The sequence below is a fragment of the Miniopterus schreibersii genome (assembly GCF_964146895.1).
Source record: "Miniopterus schreibersii genome assembly, chromosome: 16".
Lineage (NCBI taxonomy): Eukaryota > Metazoa > Chordata > Mammalia > Chiroptera > Miniopteridae > Miniopterus > Miniopterus schreibersii.
Genome location: NC_138116.1, coordinates 45,271,549 through 45,284,950, shown reverse-complemented (window position 1 = coordinate 45,284,950; position 13,402 = coordinate 45,271,549). Strand labels below are relative to the sequence as shown.

General features: G+C 51.2%; 1 protein-coding gene across 13 annotated transcripts in view; it reads left to right on the top strand.

Moving 5' to 3' along the window:
- Nucleotides 1–13,402, top strand: part of MPRIP (myosin phosphatase Rho interacting protein) — a 151,196-nt gene that overhangs the window by 97,126 nt on the left and 40,668 nt on the right. For 10 of the 13 annotated variants that reach the window (XM_081162348.1, XM_081162355.1, XM_081162351.1 and 7 more), the window contains 6 exons: nt 2,797–2,938; nt 3,754–3,867; nt 5,498–5,554; nt 6,756–6,824; nt 9,062–9,151; nt 13,198–13,307. In XM_081162348.1, the coding sequence (XP_081018474.1) occupies nt 2,797–2,938; nt 3,754–3,867; nt 5,498–5,554; nt 6,756–6,824; nt 9,062–9,151; nt 13,198–13,307 (582 nt within the window). The remainder of the gene's footprint in view (nt 1–2,796; nt 2,939–3,753; nt 3,868–5,497; nt 5,555–6,755; nt 6,825–9,061; nt 9,152–13,197; nt 13,308–13,402) is intronic. The other 3 variants (XM_081162346.1, XM_081162356.1, XM_081162345.1) reach the window with 1 other exon arrangement.

Genomic DNA, 13,402 nt, shown 5'->3' with positions numbered 1-13,402 from the left:
AGCACCCCACCAAGCAGTGGGTTGGCTTCCTGTTTCATTAGTAACCCCATGAGGTGCCTGTATCAGCATCCCCAGTGTGTAGATGCAGAGATAGGGGCTCAGAAGCAGGGTTACTCCTGGGAACAGCCCAGAACAGTGGAGCTGGGGCACATGTCCGGCCAGATTGTTAACTGGGAAGGCCTTGCTCCCATAACATGACTGGGGCTGCCCTTTAAGCAATTAAGGAAATATATAAGTAAAGGGACTTGCCAGGAGTTTAGGAGGCCAGTCACCAGGGTTGGAGAGGCTTTGTGCTGGCCTGCGGGCAGGCTGCTGTTATGAAGGCTTGTGTGTGGGCAGCACGCCCTGGTTTAGGGGCAGACCAGAGAATTAACATTCAGCACACCTGCTTGGCTTTGAACTCATTCTTCTCTAGTGGCCTGGGGCTGACAGCATCTCCGGGGCTTTGCTTTTCGCATGCTCTTTGCCATCATGGTTTTTTACCTGGTGTTGACACCCCTGGGACCCAACCAGCTCTGCACCCTAACACTGTAATGTCACTTTCTTACTGACCCTGATGACATCTGGCTGGCTGCTGTCACTTCCCGAGGCCTGCTCTCTGGTCCTCAGTAGCTGACCTTTGCTTGATTGGATTCCTGTGTCCTGTTTGAGTAGAGCAGAACCCCACATTGGCAGGTTGTTGACCACAGATACCTAGAATGGCAGCTGAGCCAGGCCTGCCCAGGGCCCCGCTGGGGATGGCGAGTTGGTTTCCTGAAAAGTTATGGCCCTTAAGCAGTCCTGTGTGGGCTGATCATCTCTGCTTTTCAGAGTTGCTGTTGAGCAAGCATGGGGAGGCCATAGCCCTTGTTGAACTGTTGGTGACTGACACCAGGGTTGGCTCCAGTGTGCTGAGAACCTGGAGAGGTTGACAAGCAGCGGTGCAGCACCTGCTTTCTGTGCTATCAGCCAGCTTAGGGAGGCATTTGTGGTCACACATCTAGTACTTCAAGGGAACCAAATTAAAAACTTCCCATTTTGCCAAGAAAACATAGCTGATTGCACCAGAGCCCCATCCATGTGGAGAGGCTGCAGAAAGGGCTGCTCTCCTCTTCTCTCATCTGATTCCTCGTGTTGCAACCCTGGCAGTTCTGCAGCATGCAGTCCACATGTGACTCAGCCAAGAGCTGTTCCTCATGGCCCTCCTGGGGCTTTCTAGATCCTGGCCTCAGTTGGAGGGGCTCTCCTTCAGCAAGTGGTGGCACCGAGGCCTGGGGGCAGGCCTGGAATCTTATCAAATCTCACCACGATGGTCGGGCATGGGGATGCATCACCCACCCAACCACGCTGAGCACTTGCAAGAGCTTCCTGTGGTTCCGGGAACTCTGCCTCTGCCTTAGCTTCCTGAGCTCAGACGCATGCCCTCTCCTGCTGCCCTTCCTCAGCCTCCCTGCACTGCTGGCTCTGGCAGGCTGGCCTGGGAATAAGTTCTGTTCCTGGAGAAGACTCCGCAGGAGCTTTAGTGCACTGGGGCTCCCACTCTTGTGGAAGCACAGGGAGGAGCAGAGGGTGCAGGTGCCCAGAGTTCTGCCCTTGGTATTGAGCCTTCCTTGATAAACCCTAAGATACCCATTTTTAATGGCAACCATCCCTGAGCAAAAGCTGTCCTGGGGTGGGGGATGCGGGGAAGGTTCTCAGGTTTTGAGGCTGCTGCTTCTGTTCATCCTTATAGAGTAGATTTTAGTCCCCTGGGCCCAGAGGCCCTTTACTCCCTTCCCCTTGACTCTACACCACTTGTTCAGAACGCAAAACCCTCCCTAAGAGGCAACTTTAGGGCACTTGCCCGGGTGTCCCTGTGGGAAGACAGGCCTCTGGTCCTGTGACCTGTCAACGTTCAAAACCCAGGCCCCCAGTGTGCCCCACCTGCCCTCCCTGCGCACACCCATCATGGAGACTCCTTGTGACTCAGAGAGAAAGATGGTCTCCCCTCCTCAGTGATCACCTGGGTTTTGTTTCTTTAATTCTTCAAATAATTTTGATTTACCATTATTTGGTTTTAAAAAGCAGTCCCTTTCTGTTTATTCATTTCCCAGCCTTCTTTTCTTCCAGGTCTTGCCCCCCCACCTCCTCCTGCTGTGTGGCTGTGACGTTACTCGCCCTTCCTCCGCCTGCTTCGCTCCCATCTCAGCTCCGTCTCCAGCCGTAGATGGCCTGATGATGCCGCCGGCCCTTTCACATGAAATCAACTTGCTTTATTTTGTTTTAATTTGGTTTTTGATTCTTTTTACTGTTGGCAGAAACAATGTTAATTCATGGGCCTTTTTCTTGCTAAATTTTGGACACTTTGGGGTGGGGGCTACATTATGATCTGCTAGGAATTCGATGAGGAAGGGGCTGTCCCCTTCCAAGGTGGTGGTTGCCTTCTGATCACGTCTGTGGCTCAGGAGAGGATGCCCGCTGATGAGCTGTGTGATTGCCGAGTGTGTCAACACAACAGGCCATGCAGGGACCTATAGTGTTGGGGGGCAGCAGGCAGAGGGCAAGGGAATGCCCTTGCCCATGAGTGGCTGCCCGCCCCTGCACATCTCTACCCTTTGCATGGGGAGAGAGGGAGCTCAGGGAGGGGTGTCAGAGGTGAACTGACCAAGTGTACTGTGTCCACATGCTACAGAAGGGGAGGCCCAGAGAAAGGCTGGGATGGGCCAGCCGTGAGGGGGTTGTTGACTAAAGGAGCCCCTCTGCAACCTGAGACCAAACCCACCTTGGTCTGTGGAGTGACTTTGTCTCCCCACAGCAGCTTCCTGTCCTCTCTTACAGGAGGTCTCAGGTAATTGAGAAATTTGAAGCCTTGGACATTGAGAAGGCAGAGCACATGGAGACCAATTTGTCAGCCGGGCCCTCACCTTCAAGTGACACTCGCCAGGGCCGTAGTGAGAAGAGGGCATTCCCCAGGAAGCGGGTGAGCACTGAGGCCCAGCAGTGCCTTATGGGGCTTGATGGGGCACATCAGCATATGACCCATACCCTCTGTGAGGCCCTCAGCACACACCTGGGCACATTTCTGCTGGGCTTCCTGCTCTTCTTTCATAGTCATTTGCTTGGGTCTCTCATCTTTTCCAGTTAGTGAACTTCTTAAAGAAAAGCCTGTCCTCTGCATCTTCCTATTAGAGCTTTTTCCATCTCTGCTAAAGGCTATTCTAACAATCGTTAGGTCCTTGGTGGTACTAGAGCCTCTTGTTCTCTGAGGCGGCCTGGCCACAGGCTGAACGCCTTTCTTCTCTTTCTTTCAAGTGGCAGCCATAGCCCTCCCTTCTCCACTCCACAAGGTAGACTGTTTCCAGTCCATCTCCTGAGCAGCCCACCCACCTCTTGTGGCCTTACGTGTCTAATCTTCATCTGCCTCCCCAGTTTTTCTCTGGGCTCCTGAGGTGACCTGCTTTGCAGCCACGTAACTCAGGGCTCTTCCTTCTGTGACCCCCAAGATGCAAGGGGTGGGCAGGTGGGCGGGACCAGAAGAGTGACCGTGACTGGTGTGTCTGAAAGACAAAGCTGCTTCAACAGCCAGGGCATCTCAGAACGCACTGCCTGAAGCAAAAAGCAGAAGGCGCTAGATGGGAAGTCTGGGACGCAGGCTCCTGTCCTCTGTCCCGGCAAAAACAGCATTCACTTGGAACAAGATCTCTACAGTCCTGACCCTCCCACAGCTCTGGCTGCTGGGCTCCCTGCTTCCTGCCAGTGTTGACAATACTGACTAGCGGCTACTCTCTGCCACAGGACCTCCCCAGTGAAGCCCCCACGGCTCCTCTCCCGGACACCTCAGCCTCCCCCTTGTCTCCACACCGAAGAGCCAAGTCACTGGACAGGAGGTCCATGGAGTCCTCCCTGACGGTGAGCCCAGGCGCCCAAGCACCAAGTCCTGGAGATGCTGCTCCTGCTGCTTCTGTCACTTGAGGTCACTGTCTGCTTCTGTCCGTGAATCTGTGCTGGCTGTCCCCTCTGTGCACGGGCCCTTGTGTCTGTGTGTGGGAAGCGACTGCTCTGTTTCTTTCCCTTTTCTGGGCTTTTGTGGGCATCCTGAGCTCTGAGGTCCCAGTGGAGGAGGCCACCTAGCCAAGGCAGCAGAATCCTGACTCCAGGGAATCAGGGCCAAAGCAGAGAACCCCTGTTCTTATTTGGGGTATTTGTTTCTGGCACATTTTGGAGGCAGGAGCCCCCTCTTGCTGGGAGCACTTGTCCTGTTCATGGGGTTTCACCACAGGGAGAATAGGCCCTTGTTCCAGGTGTTTGAGCTGCAGTGGTGGAGGGGGCAGGTAGGGAGTGGTCAGAGAGAGTCCACGTGGCACCATCGCTCCCATCAGGAGCCACAAGCCAGAGGCCCTGGGGAAGAAAGACAGCTATTTGCATGGTGACCTGGGGCGCCTCTCTGCTCTTGTCCTTAGCCTCTTGAGCCCGGGGCTGGTGCCACCTCTCCCCCTCCAGGGCATGGAGCCACCAGCCAGATTGGCATGAAACTGTGAAGCAAGGACAGGTGGTTTTTTACCTGGAGGAAGTTTAATTTTTCCTTGATTTCTGAGTTTTGCTCAAAGGGTTGGAGCAGAGGCTCCCAGACGGGTAGTGTTGGTCATTGTCCTGCCACTGTACATTGTTCTAACTCCCAGTCCTTGGAATACGAAAAGATGTCACATCCTGTTTCTGTTCTACAGATGGCTGTAGAAAAGTAGAGAGCATGTGGGGTGAGAGGAAGGATGATCTATGTTCCTTTGAAGCACCAGCCTTATGGGTACTAGACATAAAACACAAGCGGGGCCCAAGTGGGCTGCAGGTGATCCTAACGGGCATGTGAACAGCACAGGTGCAGGAGGGACCAGCAGGGATAGCACCTTGTTCCAGCCCTGCTGGCGGTCCTGCACCCCCTTCTTCATTGTCTACAGTCCTGGCTTTGCTCCTTGTAGGGAAATGGAGACCGAAATTCATCCTGGTACAGATACGTGGCCTGAGGGTCTTGTCAGGGTTGTTGCTGCCTCTTGCTGAAGACCAGACATGGTCTCTGCTCCTTGGTCTTCTGCTTTCTGTCTTCTCAGTCTTCTTGGCTTCTGCAAGACCTTCTGAATTCTCCTTTTAGCTGTCACTGTAGACCTTCCCCTTCTCTTAATACACTCAGTGACTCTCCGTCTGGGCCTTTCTTCTGCACCTCCCAGGCAGATGGAGCAAGGGCCTGTCTCAAAGCACCAGGCAGTCTTCGTCTGCTCACAGGGTGATGAGGCGGGGCTCTCTCCTTCGCAGCAGCCTGCCCATCCCAGCATCTCCTTCCTCAAAGATGTGCGTGCTTGTGGAGGGGCAGCAGGCAGCACCCACTGGGGCAAGGGGATGCCATGCAGGCTTGTCTGGTGGGCAAAGAAACCCCTTTTCCTGGTGCCTGCCTGATATGGACAGAAATGCCTGCTCTGTCAGTCACCCTTTGCCCATGACTGGGATACCGCAGTGTTTTCCTCTGAACTGTTCTTTCTTCTTTTCTCAGCCTGATCTGCTGAATTTCAAGAAAGGCTGGCTGACCAAGCAATATGAGGATGGCCAGGTTAGTGTGCAGAGGCCTCTGGTTTCTGAGCGGCTGGGAGTGGCTGCATGGTCGGGCTGGCCTTATCTCTAGCTGTGAGCACTGGCTCCTCCCCCACCTCTGGCCTACCCCCAGTGTCATGGACAAGGACTGTGGCCAAGACCCCCATCTCCTCAGAAAAGTGGAGCTTCACAGCCCCCATTGCTACACTAGGGGGTGGGGACTCTGGAGAGGTGCCAGGCAGGCCTGCCTGCTGCCAATGTGATAGTACTCAGCAGTGATCTTGGCCTCAGGCTGTGCGGACATCCTCCAACACTAGCTCCCCACCTGATTCTCCTAGGGACAGGTAAAGCCTCTGGTTGTAGGCTTGGCTTGTGTTTGCATACAAGCAGCCAAGTAGACAGCAGCTGAGGGCAGCAAGACTCAGAGATACGAGCTCAGCTGCAGCCCTGGGAGAGCCATTGTGGTACATTCTTACTATAAGATTCAAGCAGGAAGAGCCATTTACATCTGGACCTACCAGCCCCACCTTGACCCTGGTTGGAGCAAGAAGGCCAGACCTCCAAGGAGGCATGAAAAGAAGCCTGCTAGGTCATACCGAGAGGCCCCAAACCTTATCTGCTCTCCCACCTGCTCCCCGAGCGTCTGTGCCGAAACATCCCTTTTTTCTCTCTCCTCTATATTAGTCCTCTTTGCCTTGCCTGAAGACTCAGGTCTCACTGTTTGCTACTCACAGTGAAGACTTGTGAATTTGGCTGGTTGGTTTGCACCTGCTGACTGCAGGTGGGCGCGCCCCTCTGGTTAACCAGCCAGTGGCAATGGCTCACAGGTGGCCTCCTTAGGATGAAGATGCTGTTTTCACAGCCACCTTTCAGCTCTAAGGCCCAGCCTCCTGACTGCAGCCTGGGGTTGAGATTGAGGACTGGGAAGCACTGTTCACCAGCCACACCACTGTGGGTTACGGAGAGCCCACAGCCTTGGCCCACCCCAGCTCTCTCCCCTGCCCTGTCATTGGGGAGCCAGGGCTTAGCAAGTGCCCTGAAATCATGTGTGCATAGCTGCCTGCAGCCTGAACGGGGTCCTGTCTGTGTGTCTGCCATTGTGGGAGGGGCTGAATGCTCTCTGTTTCACATGTGCTCTGGGAGGTGCCCCAGGACTCTAGCATGGACCACGTTGGAGCAGGAAATGTGCTGTATAGTAGTTGAGTCTCTCTTCATTTCAGTGGAAGAAACACTGGTTTGTCCTTGCTGATCAAAGCCTAAGATACTACAGGGATTCAGTGGCCGAGGAGGTGAGTGTCTTGGCTTTGTTCCCACCGGGGAGACAGGTGAAAGGGTTCAGGTAGCATCTGGGAGCCCAAGGCTCCCAAGCACCACTGCTTCTCCTTGGCTCTAGCCCCCCCTCTGTTGACGAGTGACTGCATTGCCATCTTGGGTTTCCAGTCCAGATCTGGTGGGAAGTCTGAGCACACTGCAACCAGCTTTCGATGTTCTCATGACTGGTTTGCCTGGAACATTGGGGTCTTTTGAGGCACTGCTGTAGACACCTGGGCATAGTGAGTTTGAGCAACTTCTTTGTTCTTTGAAAAACACTGAAAGATGACTTATTTTAAAATTCAGAATGAGCAGTTTTGTTTTTTCTATAGAGAGATTCTGTGGTGTACCGAGTCTTTTGAAGAACTGAGCTAAAATCTTGTCCCTCTTCTGGGTGAGGATAGAACGTGGTAGATGGACTTGATCAGCCAGTTGACAGTCCTGGTCCACAGTCAAAGGGTCAACCAGAGGGAGCTTTTTCCTCAATTATAAATTTTTTTATTTTTTATTTTTAGCAATTTAGCAAGTGTAGTTCAGTCCCCTGTAGTTCCACTCCAGGAATTCTTCAGATATATTCCCACATATAGAAAAAGACCTGTGTCCAAGGTTAGTCATTCTGTACTTCTCTAATAGCAAAAGGTTGAAAAGAATTTAAATGTCTATCATTAGGGGCTGGTTATATATATTTACACACCCTGAACCTGAACAACTGAATTTTTAATGGAGTGCGGTGACACAGGTGGGCATAGACAGGTGTGGGTGGCTGCCACTTGCATAACTAGTAGTTCTTGGGGGGTGGGCTCTAGATCCCTGGAGACACTATAGGGGGCTGGGATACTCAAAACTGTTGTTATAAAGTAAGATGCTGTTTGATTTTTTTTTATTGTATTCACATTTGCACTGCTGGCAAAAGCAGTGGTGGGTGAAGCTGTTGGTGCCTCAGCCCAGTCCTTCACCACCACACACGCAGGTATTAGAGAAAGTTTCTAATTTTATTAAGTCTCAATCCTTGAAGACCCATCTTTTTAATACTCTGTGATTCAAAATGGGAGTAAGCATAAGTCACTTTTGCCGCACACCAAGGTACGATGGCTGTCCCGGGGAAGCACTCATGCCTCTCTCTGCACTGCCCGTGGAGCAGCAGCTGCTCCTGTGGAATGCCCTCCTTGCCTGAAAGAACAACTAGCAAACAAACTGCTCCTTCATTTTGGGTGTTTAGGAGGCATAGTTTTCAAAATGAACCAAGTGAGCCTGTTCCTTTTAGGAAAACAACTGACAGGATTTGTTGCCAGTGCTACAAGATGAGCTTTCAAGCAAAACTTGGAACTTTGGGAAACTTGTATTCATCATCGTGAGCCTGACAGCTTTCCTTTACTTACAGACTCCTGACCAAATAGGTGGTGATACTGACAGATGCAGTATTTGATCTTACAAATGAGATGTCTCAACATTAGAAAGTGTGTAACTCACTGTCTTCCAAATGACTGATACATAATGCTGCACAGTTGTGCATGGGTAAAAGATCCATTCAGAGGGCAGGGTAAACTGGATTTTAATGTAACCAAGTACAAAAAGTTCCTTGATGTGACTTCAGATTCCACTTTGTAGTTAACCTTCAAGAAACTACCACTTATCCAAAATATAACCACAGTTATCTAAAGACTTAAAATACATCTCCCCTTTTCAACTCCATTTTTGTGTAAGGTCAGACTGTCTTCATATAGTTTAGCCAAAATAGTGTGTCCATTAGACAGAATGCAGAAACAGACATGCCAAAATAGACTTTAAAGAAATTTGTAAAAATTCAAAACAATACCACTCTAATCGCTGATTTTTTAAAAATATGTTTATTAAAAAACTAAATGGGCTTATTTGTATTCTCAAAATGTTTAAATATTTTTCAGTTTAATTTCGAATATAGTAAATATCAATAGATAAAGCTCATATAACTCTTTGGGGTCCTCAGTTTCTAAGAGCATAAAGAAGTTCTGACAGCACATTGGAGAACCTTCAGCATGGGGTATCTTTGCCAGGATACACATGGGAAATGGTGGCATTGATGCTTCCACATAGTGTAGGACAAGCAGTATCCTCGCTGGCAAGGGTATATGCTCAACTAAAAAAAAGGTCAACACACAAAATCGTTCGTGAAAACTTGTTTGTCTAGTATTGACTTTTATTTCTAAACCTCTTAAGGTCTTATTTCTCTCTGCAGGCGGCTGACTTGGATGGGGAAATTGACTTGTCTACATGTTATGATGTCACGGAGTATCCAGTCCAGAGAAATTATGGCTTTCAGATACATGTGAGCCCAGGGGTGGAGTTTGGAGACAGGCTTGGTGTAGAGGTGGGAACACAGGCTGGACTGGCCTGGGGTGTTTCTGCGAGAACCTGATGTCCTAGTCCAGGGGCACTGTGCGCAGGCCTGACTTCACATGCTTACTCAGTAGGTGCTCTTTCCCATCAGTGTTGGCACCTCGTCCTATTCCTTCCTCAGTCCTGTGGCACCTGACCCCCACCCCCGAATTTGTAATCTCAGCAAAAAAATCAGACATTAGCATCTTTCAAGTCTGTTTTGAAGCTTTTTGAAGGTTCTTCTTTGTTTTCAGTCCTGGAGTTTGGGACAGTTGGAAGGATATGTAGGATACGGGGAATAAGAATGACAGTTGGGTATTTAAATTGCAGAGTGCTAGGGTTTTATTCACTTATTCTTTAGTTTACCCTTCCAATCATAAATTTGAAAATTCTTGAAGCCCCCTCCCCCACCTTGTAAGGGACTCAGACAAATAGGTCATTGCCCTTGGCCTCAAAAAAATAATCTAGTTAGATAAATAAGACAGTTCTCATTGGCCATTTTATTAAAGTTGGTGGCTCAAGGGCTACCTGCGTTACCCAGGCTCAAGGTTAGGACACATCCCCTAACTGCCACGTCTGCTCTCTCTCGAGTGCCCTAAGTCATCCTCAGGTTCAAGAATTGGCCATAACGACTCAAAGAGCACAGGAAAGTACTGTACTTACAATTGTGGTTTCATTTTAACAGAAGGATATAAACCTGAACCAGCCAAAGGAAGAGATACCTGGAGAATTGATGGGAGGGCCCTTAAACATAAGCTTCTGTGTCCTCAGGGACACGTTACCCTCCTGGTGTTGCTGTGAGTTTCCAAATCAGGAAGCTCATCCAAAAACTCAGTATCCTGAGTTTTTATTGAGGTTTCTTAACTGTCATGATTGATTGAGTCATGTCCATGTGGTCAAATACAGTCTCCAGGCCTCCCCTCAGGGGTCGGCTGGTTTCACGTGGCCTGTAGCCCCAGCCCTCTCACTCTATGGCTTTTTTTTTTTTTTTTTTTTTTATATCTTTATTGATTTCAGAGAGAGGGCAGCAGAGGGAGAGAGAAATAGAAACACCAATGATGGGAGAGTCATTGGGGATGGAGCCTGCAACCCGGGCATGTGCCCTGACCGGGAATCGAACCCTGATCGCCTGGATCCTAGGTCGACGTTCAACCGCTGAGCCACGTGCGGCCGGGCTATGGCTCGTCTTTAAAGCATAGCAGCCTCAACCCTGAATAACAAGGGTTCACAGGTTACTTCTCAGGAGCCAGTACAAAGACCAGACCTCTTTGTGCAAAGCTAACTCTTTCCTCACAGAGCCCTATGAGTACATGATAGGTAGGGAACAGCCTGACAGGCAGAGCTGCCACTACAAGGGCTGGCCCCTGGCGCTTTGTTTCTCACAAAAGGCTGGAACTTTAATAGGGTCTTACCTTCAGATTTTTGGGTGCAAAAACTCAGTTGTATCATTGGACTCAAAGCAGATCAGGCACATTGAGACTGACTCATACTAACCAAGCTTAAAAGGAGACTGAGGTTCAGACCCAAAGGCCAGAGTGTTCTTTATAAGACGAAATCCTGCCCCCATCCTCCTGGCTGCTGGCCGTGGCATTCCCTCCCTGTGGGTGCTAACCCATAGTTGGAATTGCGGAGATGGCTCTGCATGAGGCCAGGGCAGGAGCTGGTGGATCTTAGGGTCTCAGCCACCCAGCTATGATGCTCTCCTGCCCCTGGTCCCTGCAGGAGGAACAGACATGCTCCATGAGCTGGGCCTGAGCCTCTGTCTTCGGACAGCATTGGGAGACAATGATTTCTGGCTTTCTAGGCCCCACGCTGAGTCCACCTTCACCTAACCTCCCCACCCCAAAGGTTTCTCTGGGCAGGGTATCCTAAGGTAAGAGGGTCGCTTGTCACGTAAGTCAGCTCCCATCACTGAGCAACTTACAACTTAATTATTCTAGGGTCTAAACCATGTGGTTTGCTGTCACCTGTCAGTCTGACCCCCTTCACTTTACCCTGAGGCAGGAGTTTATTCCAAGTTCTGATGCTTTTCCATGAGCCCCATGGACTGAAGGGACTAGGTCAGGAGAGATTGATCTCAGTGTGGGAGAGCAGGTCCTGGAGGGTCTCAGCTTGTGTCACTAGGGAGCTTCAGGATCTTGAGAGGCAAGGGTGGAGGAATGAGTATGCAGTGTTTGTAGCCAGGCCACCAGATCTAGTGGCACCTACAAGGGAGCTAAGTACAGAAGCCAAGCAGGGGAGCCCTGAGTGTTTGGTCAGAAGTCAGTCTGAACCTGATGTTGTGGAATGTACTGGAACGTGGAGGAAGACACAAAGTAGTTGTGCAATAGTAAGACACATCCAGCAGGACATGCAGGAAGGTGAAGGGCGAGGCAGGAGACTAAGCAGGCACAGTGGTGGTGGGCAGAAGAGAAAGGAGTGGCTGAGAGGCACTGTGGAGGAAGCACACCTGAGCCATGGTTCTGGCCGTGTGAGGGAGGAGGCAGGTGTGAGGTCTTGTGCCAAAGTTGGGCAGCAGAGGTGACTTCACAAAAGGAGTAGAGCCTCTGGAATTCTGGCTGTGATGGGCTCTCTGAGAACATTAGACAGGCAGCCACAAGTGTGGACCTACAATTGGGAAAGAGGAAGATGAGGTCATGGGAAAGAACATGGAGATTGGTGGGAGCAGACTGCAGAACAACCATAGCTGGGAGTGGGAGGAGGCAGAGGACCCCAGCAGAGTGAGCAGGTCTCAGGGTCACAGGGAGGGCCAGGGCACAAGGGGGCAGTGCTTCAGATTGCTTGGAGGCCATGCCCCCACCCTCAGAGTACAGCAAGGGAAAACCAGAGGAGAGGAGTCATGGGCTGTGTGCTGTCTCTGATGGGCATGCTGGTGGGGCCTAAGGTGGAAGATGAGGTCAAGTCCAAGCAAGTCCCTGGCCACACCAGTACCCAGCCCAAAACCATCGTGGTAATTTTATCTTCCCATCAGCTGATTTGCTAACATGTCTCATGGATTTGTTCCTGAGTAGCCTGAGCAGCTTGAAGAACAGGACTGACACCCTCACTTCTGTGAGGTAGCTGCCTATAGGTGCAGAAGCAGAGAAATGGACTCCATGCAGACCGCCACCCGTGTTTCCCATCCCTCTCCTCCTTAGGAGGTGCTGGGCAGGGCCCCTTGGTGGTGCAGGGCCAGGTGCCCCAGAGGACACTCTACTCCCCACCCTCACTGGCCATGTTGCCTCCTCTCTGCTCCTCCATCTGGCTTCCCTCCCTTCCTGTCTGTGCACTGCCCCACACTACAAATGTGTTCCTCTGTCCTGACTGATGTCCCACCAGCTCCTTCAAATCACAGAATCTAGTGGTTGTCCTAGAAGTGCTCCCTTCCCTCTTCTCTATCACCTCTGCCATCACTTAGATAATTCTAATTTCCTGGACAACTGCCCAAACCACCCAGCAGGCCTCCCTCCCTCTTCTCAGCCCTAGAGACACAGCCTCCATCACATCTGTGCCTGCCTGTCCAGCCTCGTGCGTGCCTGTCCTCTCCCTGATTGCCCTGTGTGCTGATGAGTGTGGCTGCATGGCTCTAGGCCTGGGCTCTTACTGTTTCCCCTGCCTGGGATGTGCACCTCCTCCCCATCCACCTTCCAACCTTCCCCACCCACAAAGCCCAGCCCTGCTGTGCTGTGGGCCTTTTTCCCCCCACTGCTCCTCACATGTTCACACTCTTTCCCTCCAGTCTGTGAGTTTCTTAAAGAGCAGGGTAAGTCACCTCAGTGCCCGGACATTGTAGGTACTCAGTAAATGTGTTCTGAATCCAACAGAGAGGGAGATACTTGAGTTTTCCATTACCATGAAAGCAAATTAACGTCCACAGTTTTGCTATTTCCTTTATCCCAAGTGGGGTGTACACGGTGCTCCTGAGACAGCCACCTGGCTACAGTCTTCCCTGCAGGACTTCTTTTGAGGGTGGGCAGGCCAACGACGGTCACTGATAGTGCCTTGTCTGTTGTGTAGACGAAGGAGGGCGAGTTCACCCTCTCTGCTATGACATCTGGAATCCGGCGGAATTGGATCCAGACCATCATGAAGCACGTCCATCCGACCTCTGCCCCGGATGTGACAAGGTAAAGTCTGAGGGAACCTCCTTCCCCAGGAGCCACTGCCTCACTTTTCTGTGGGTTGGTTCTTCTGGGACCTGAGCTCTACACCTGGCCCAGCA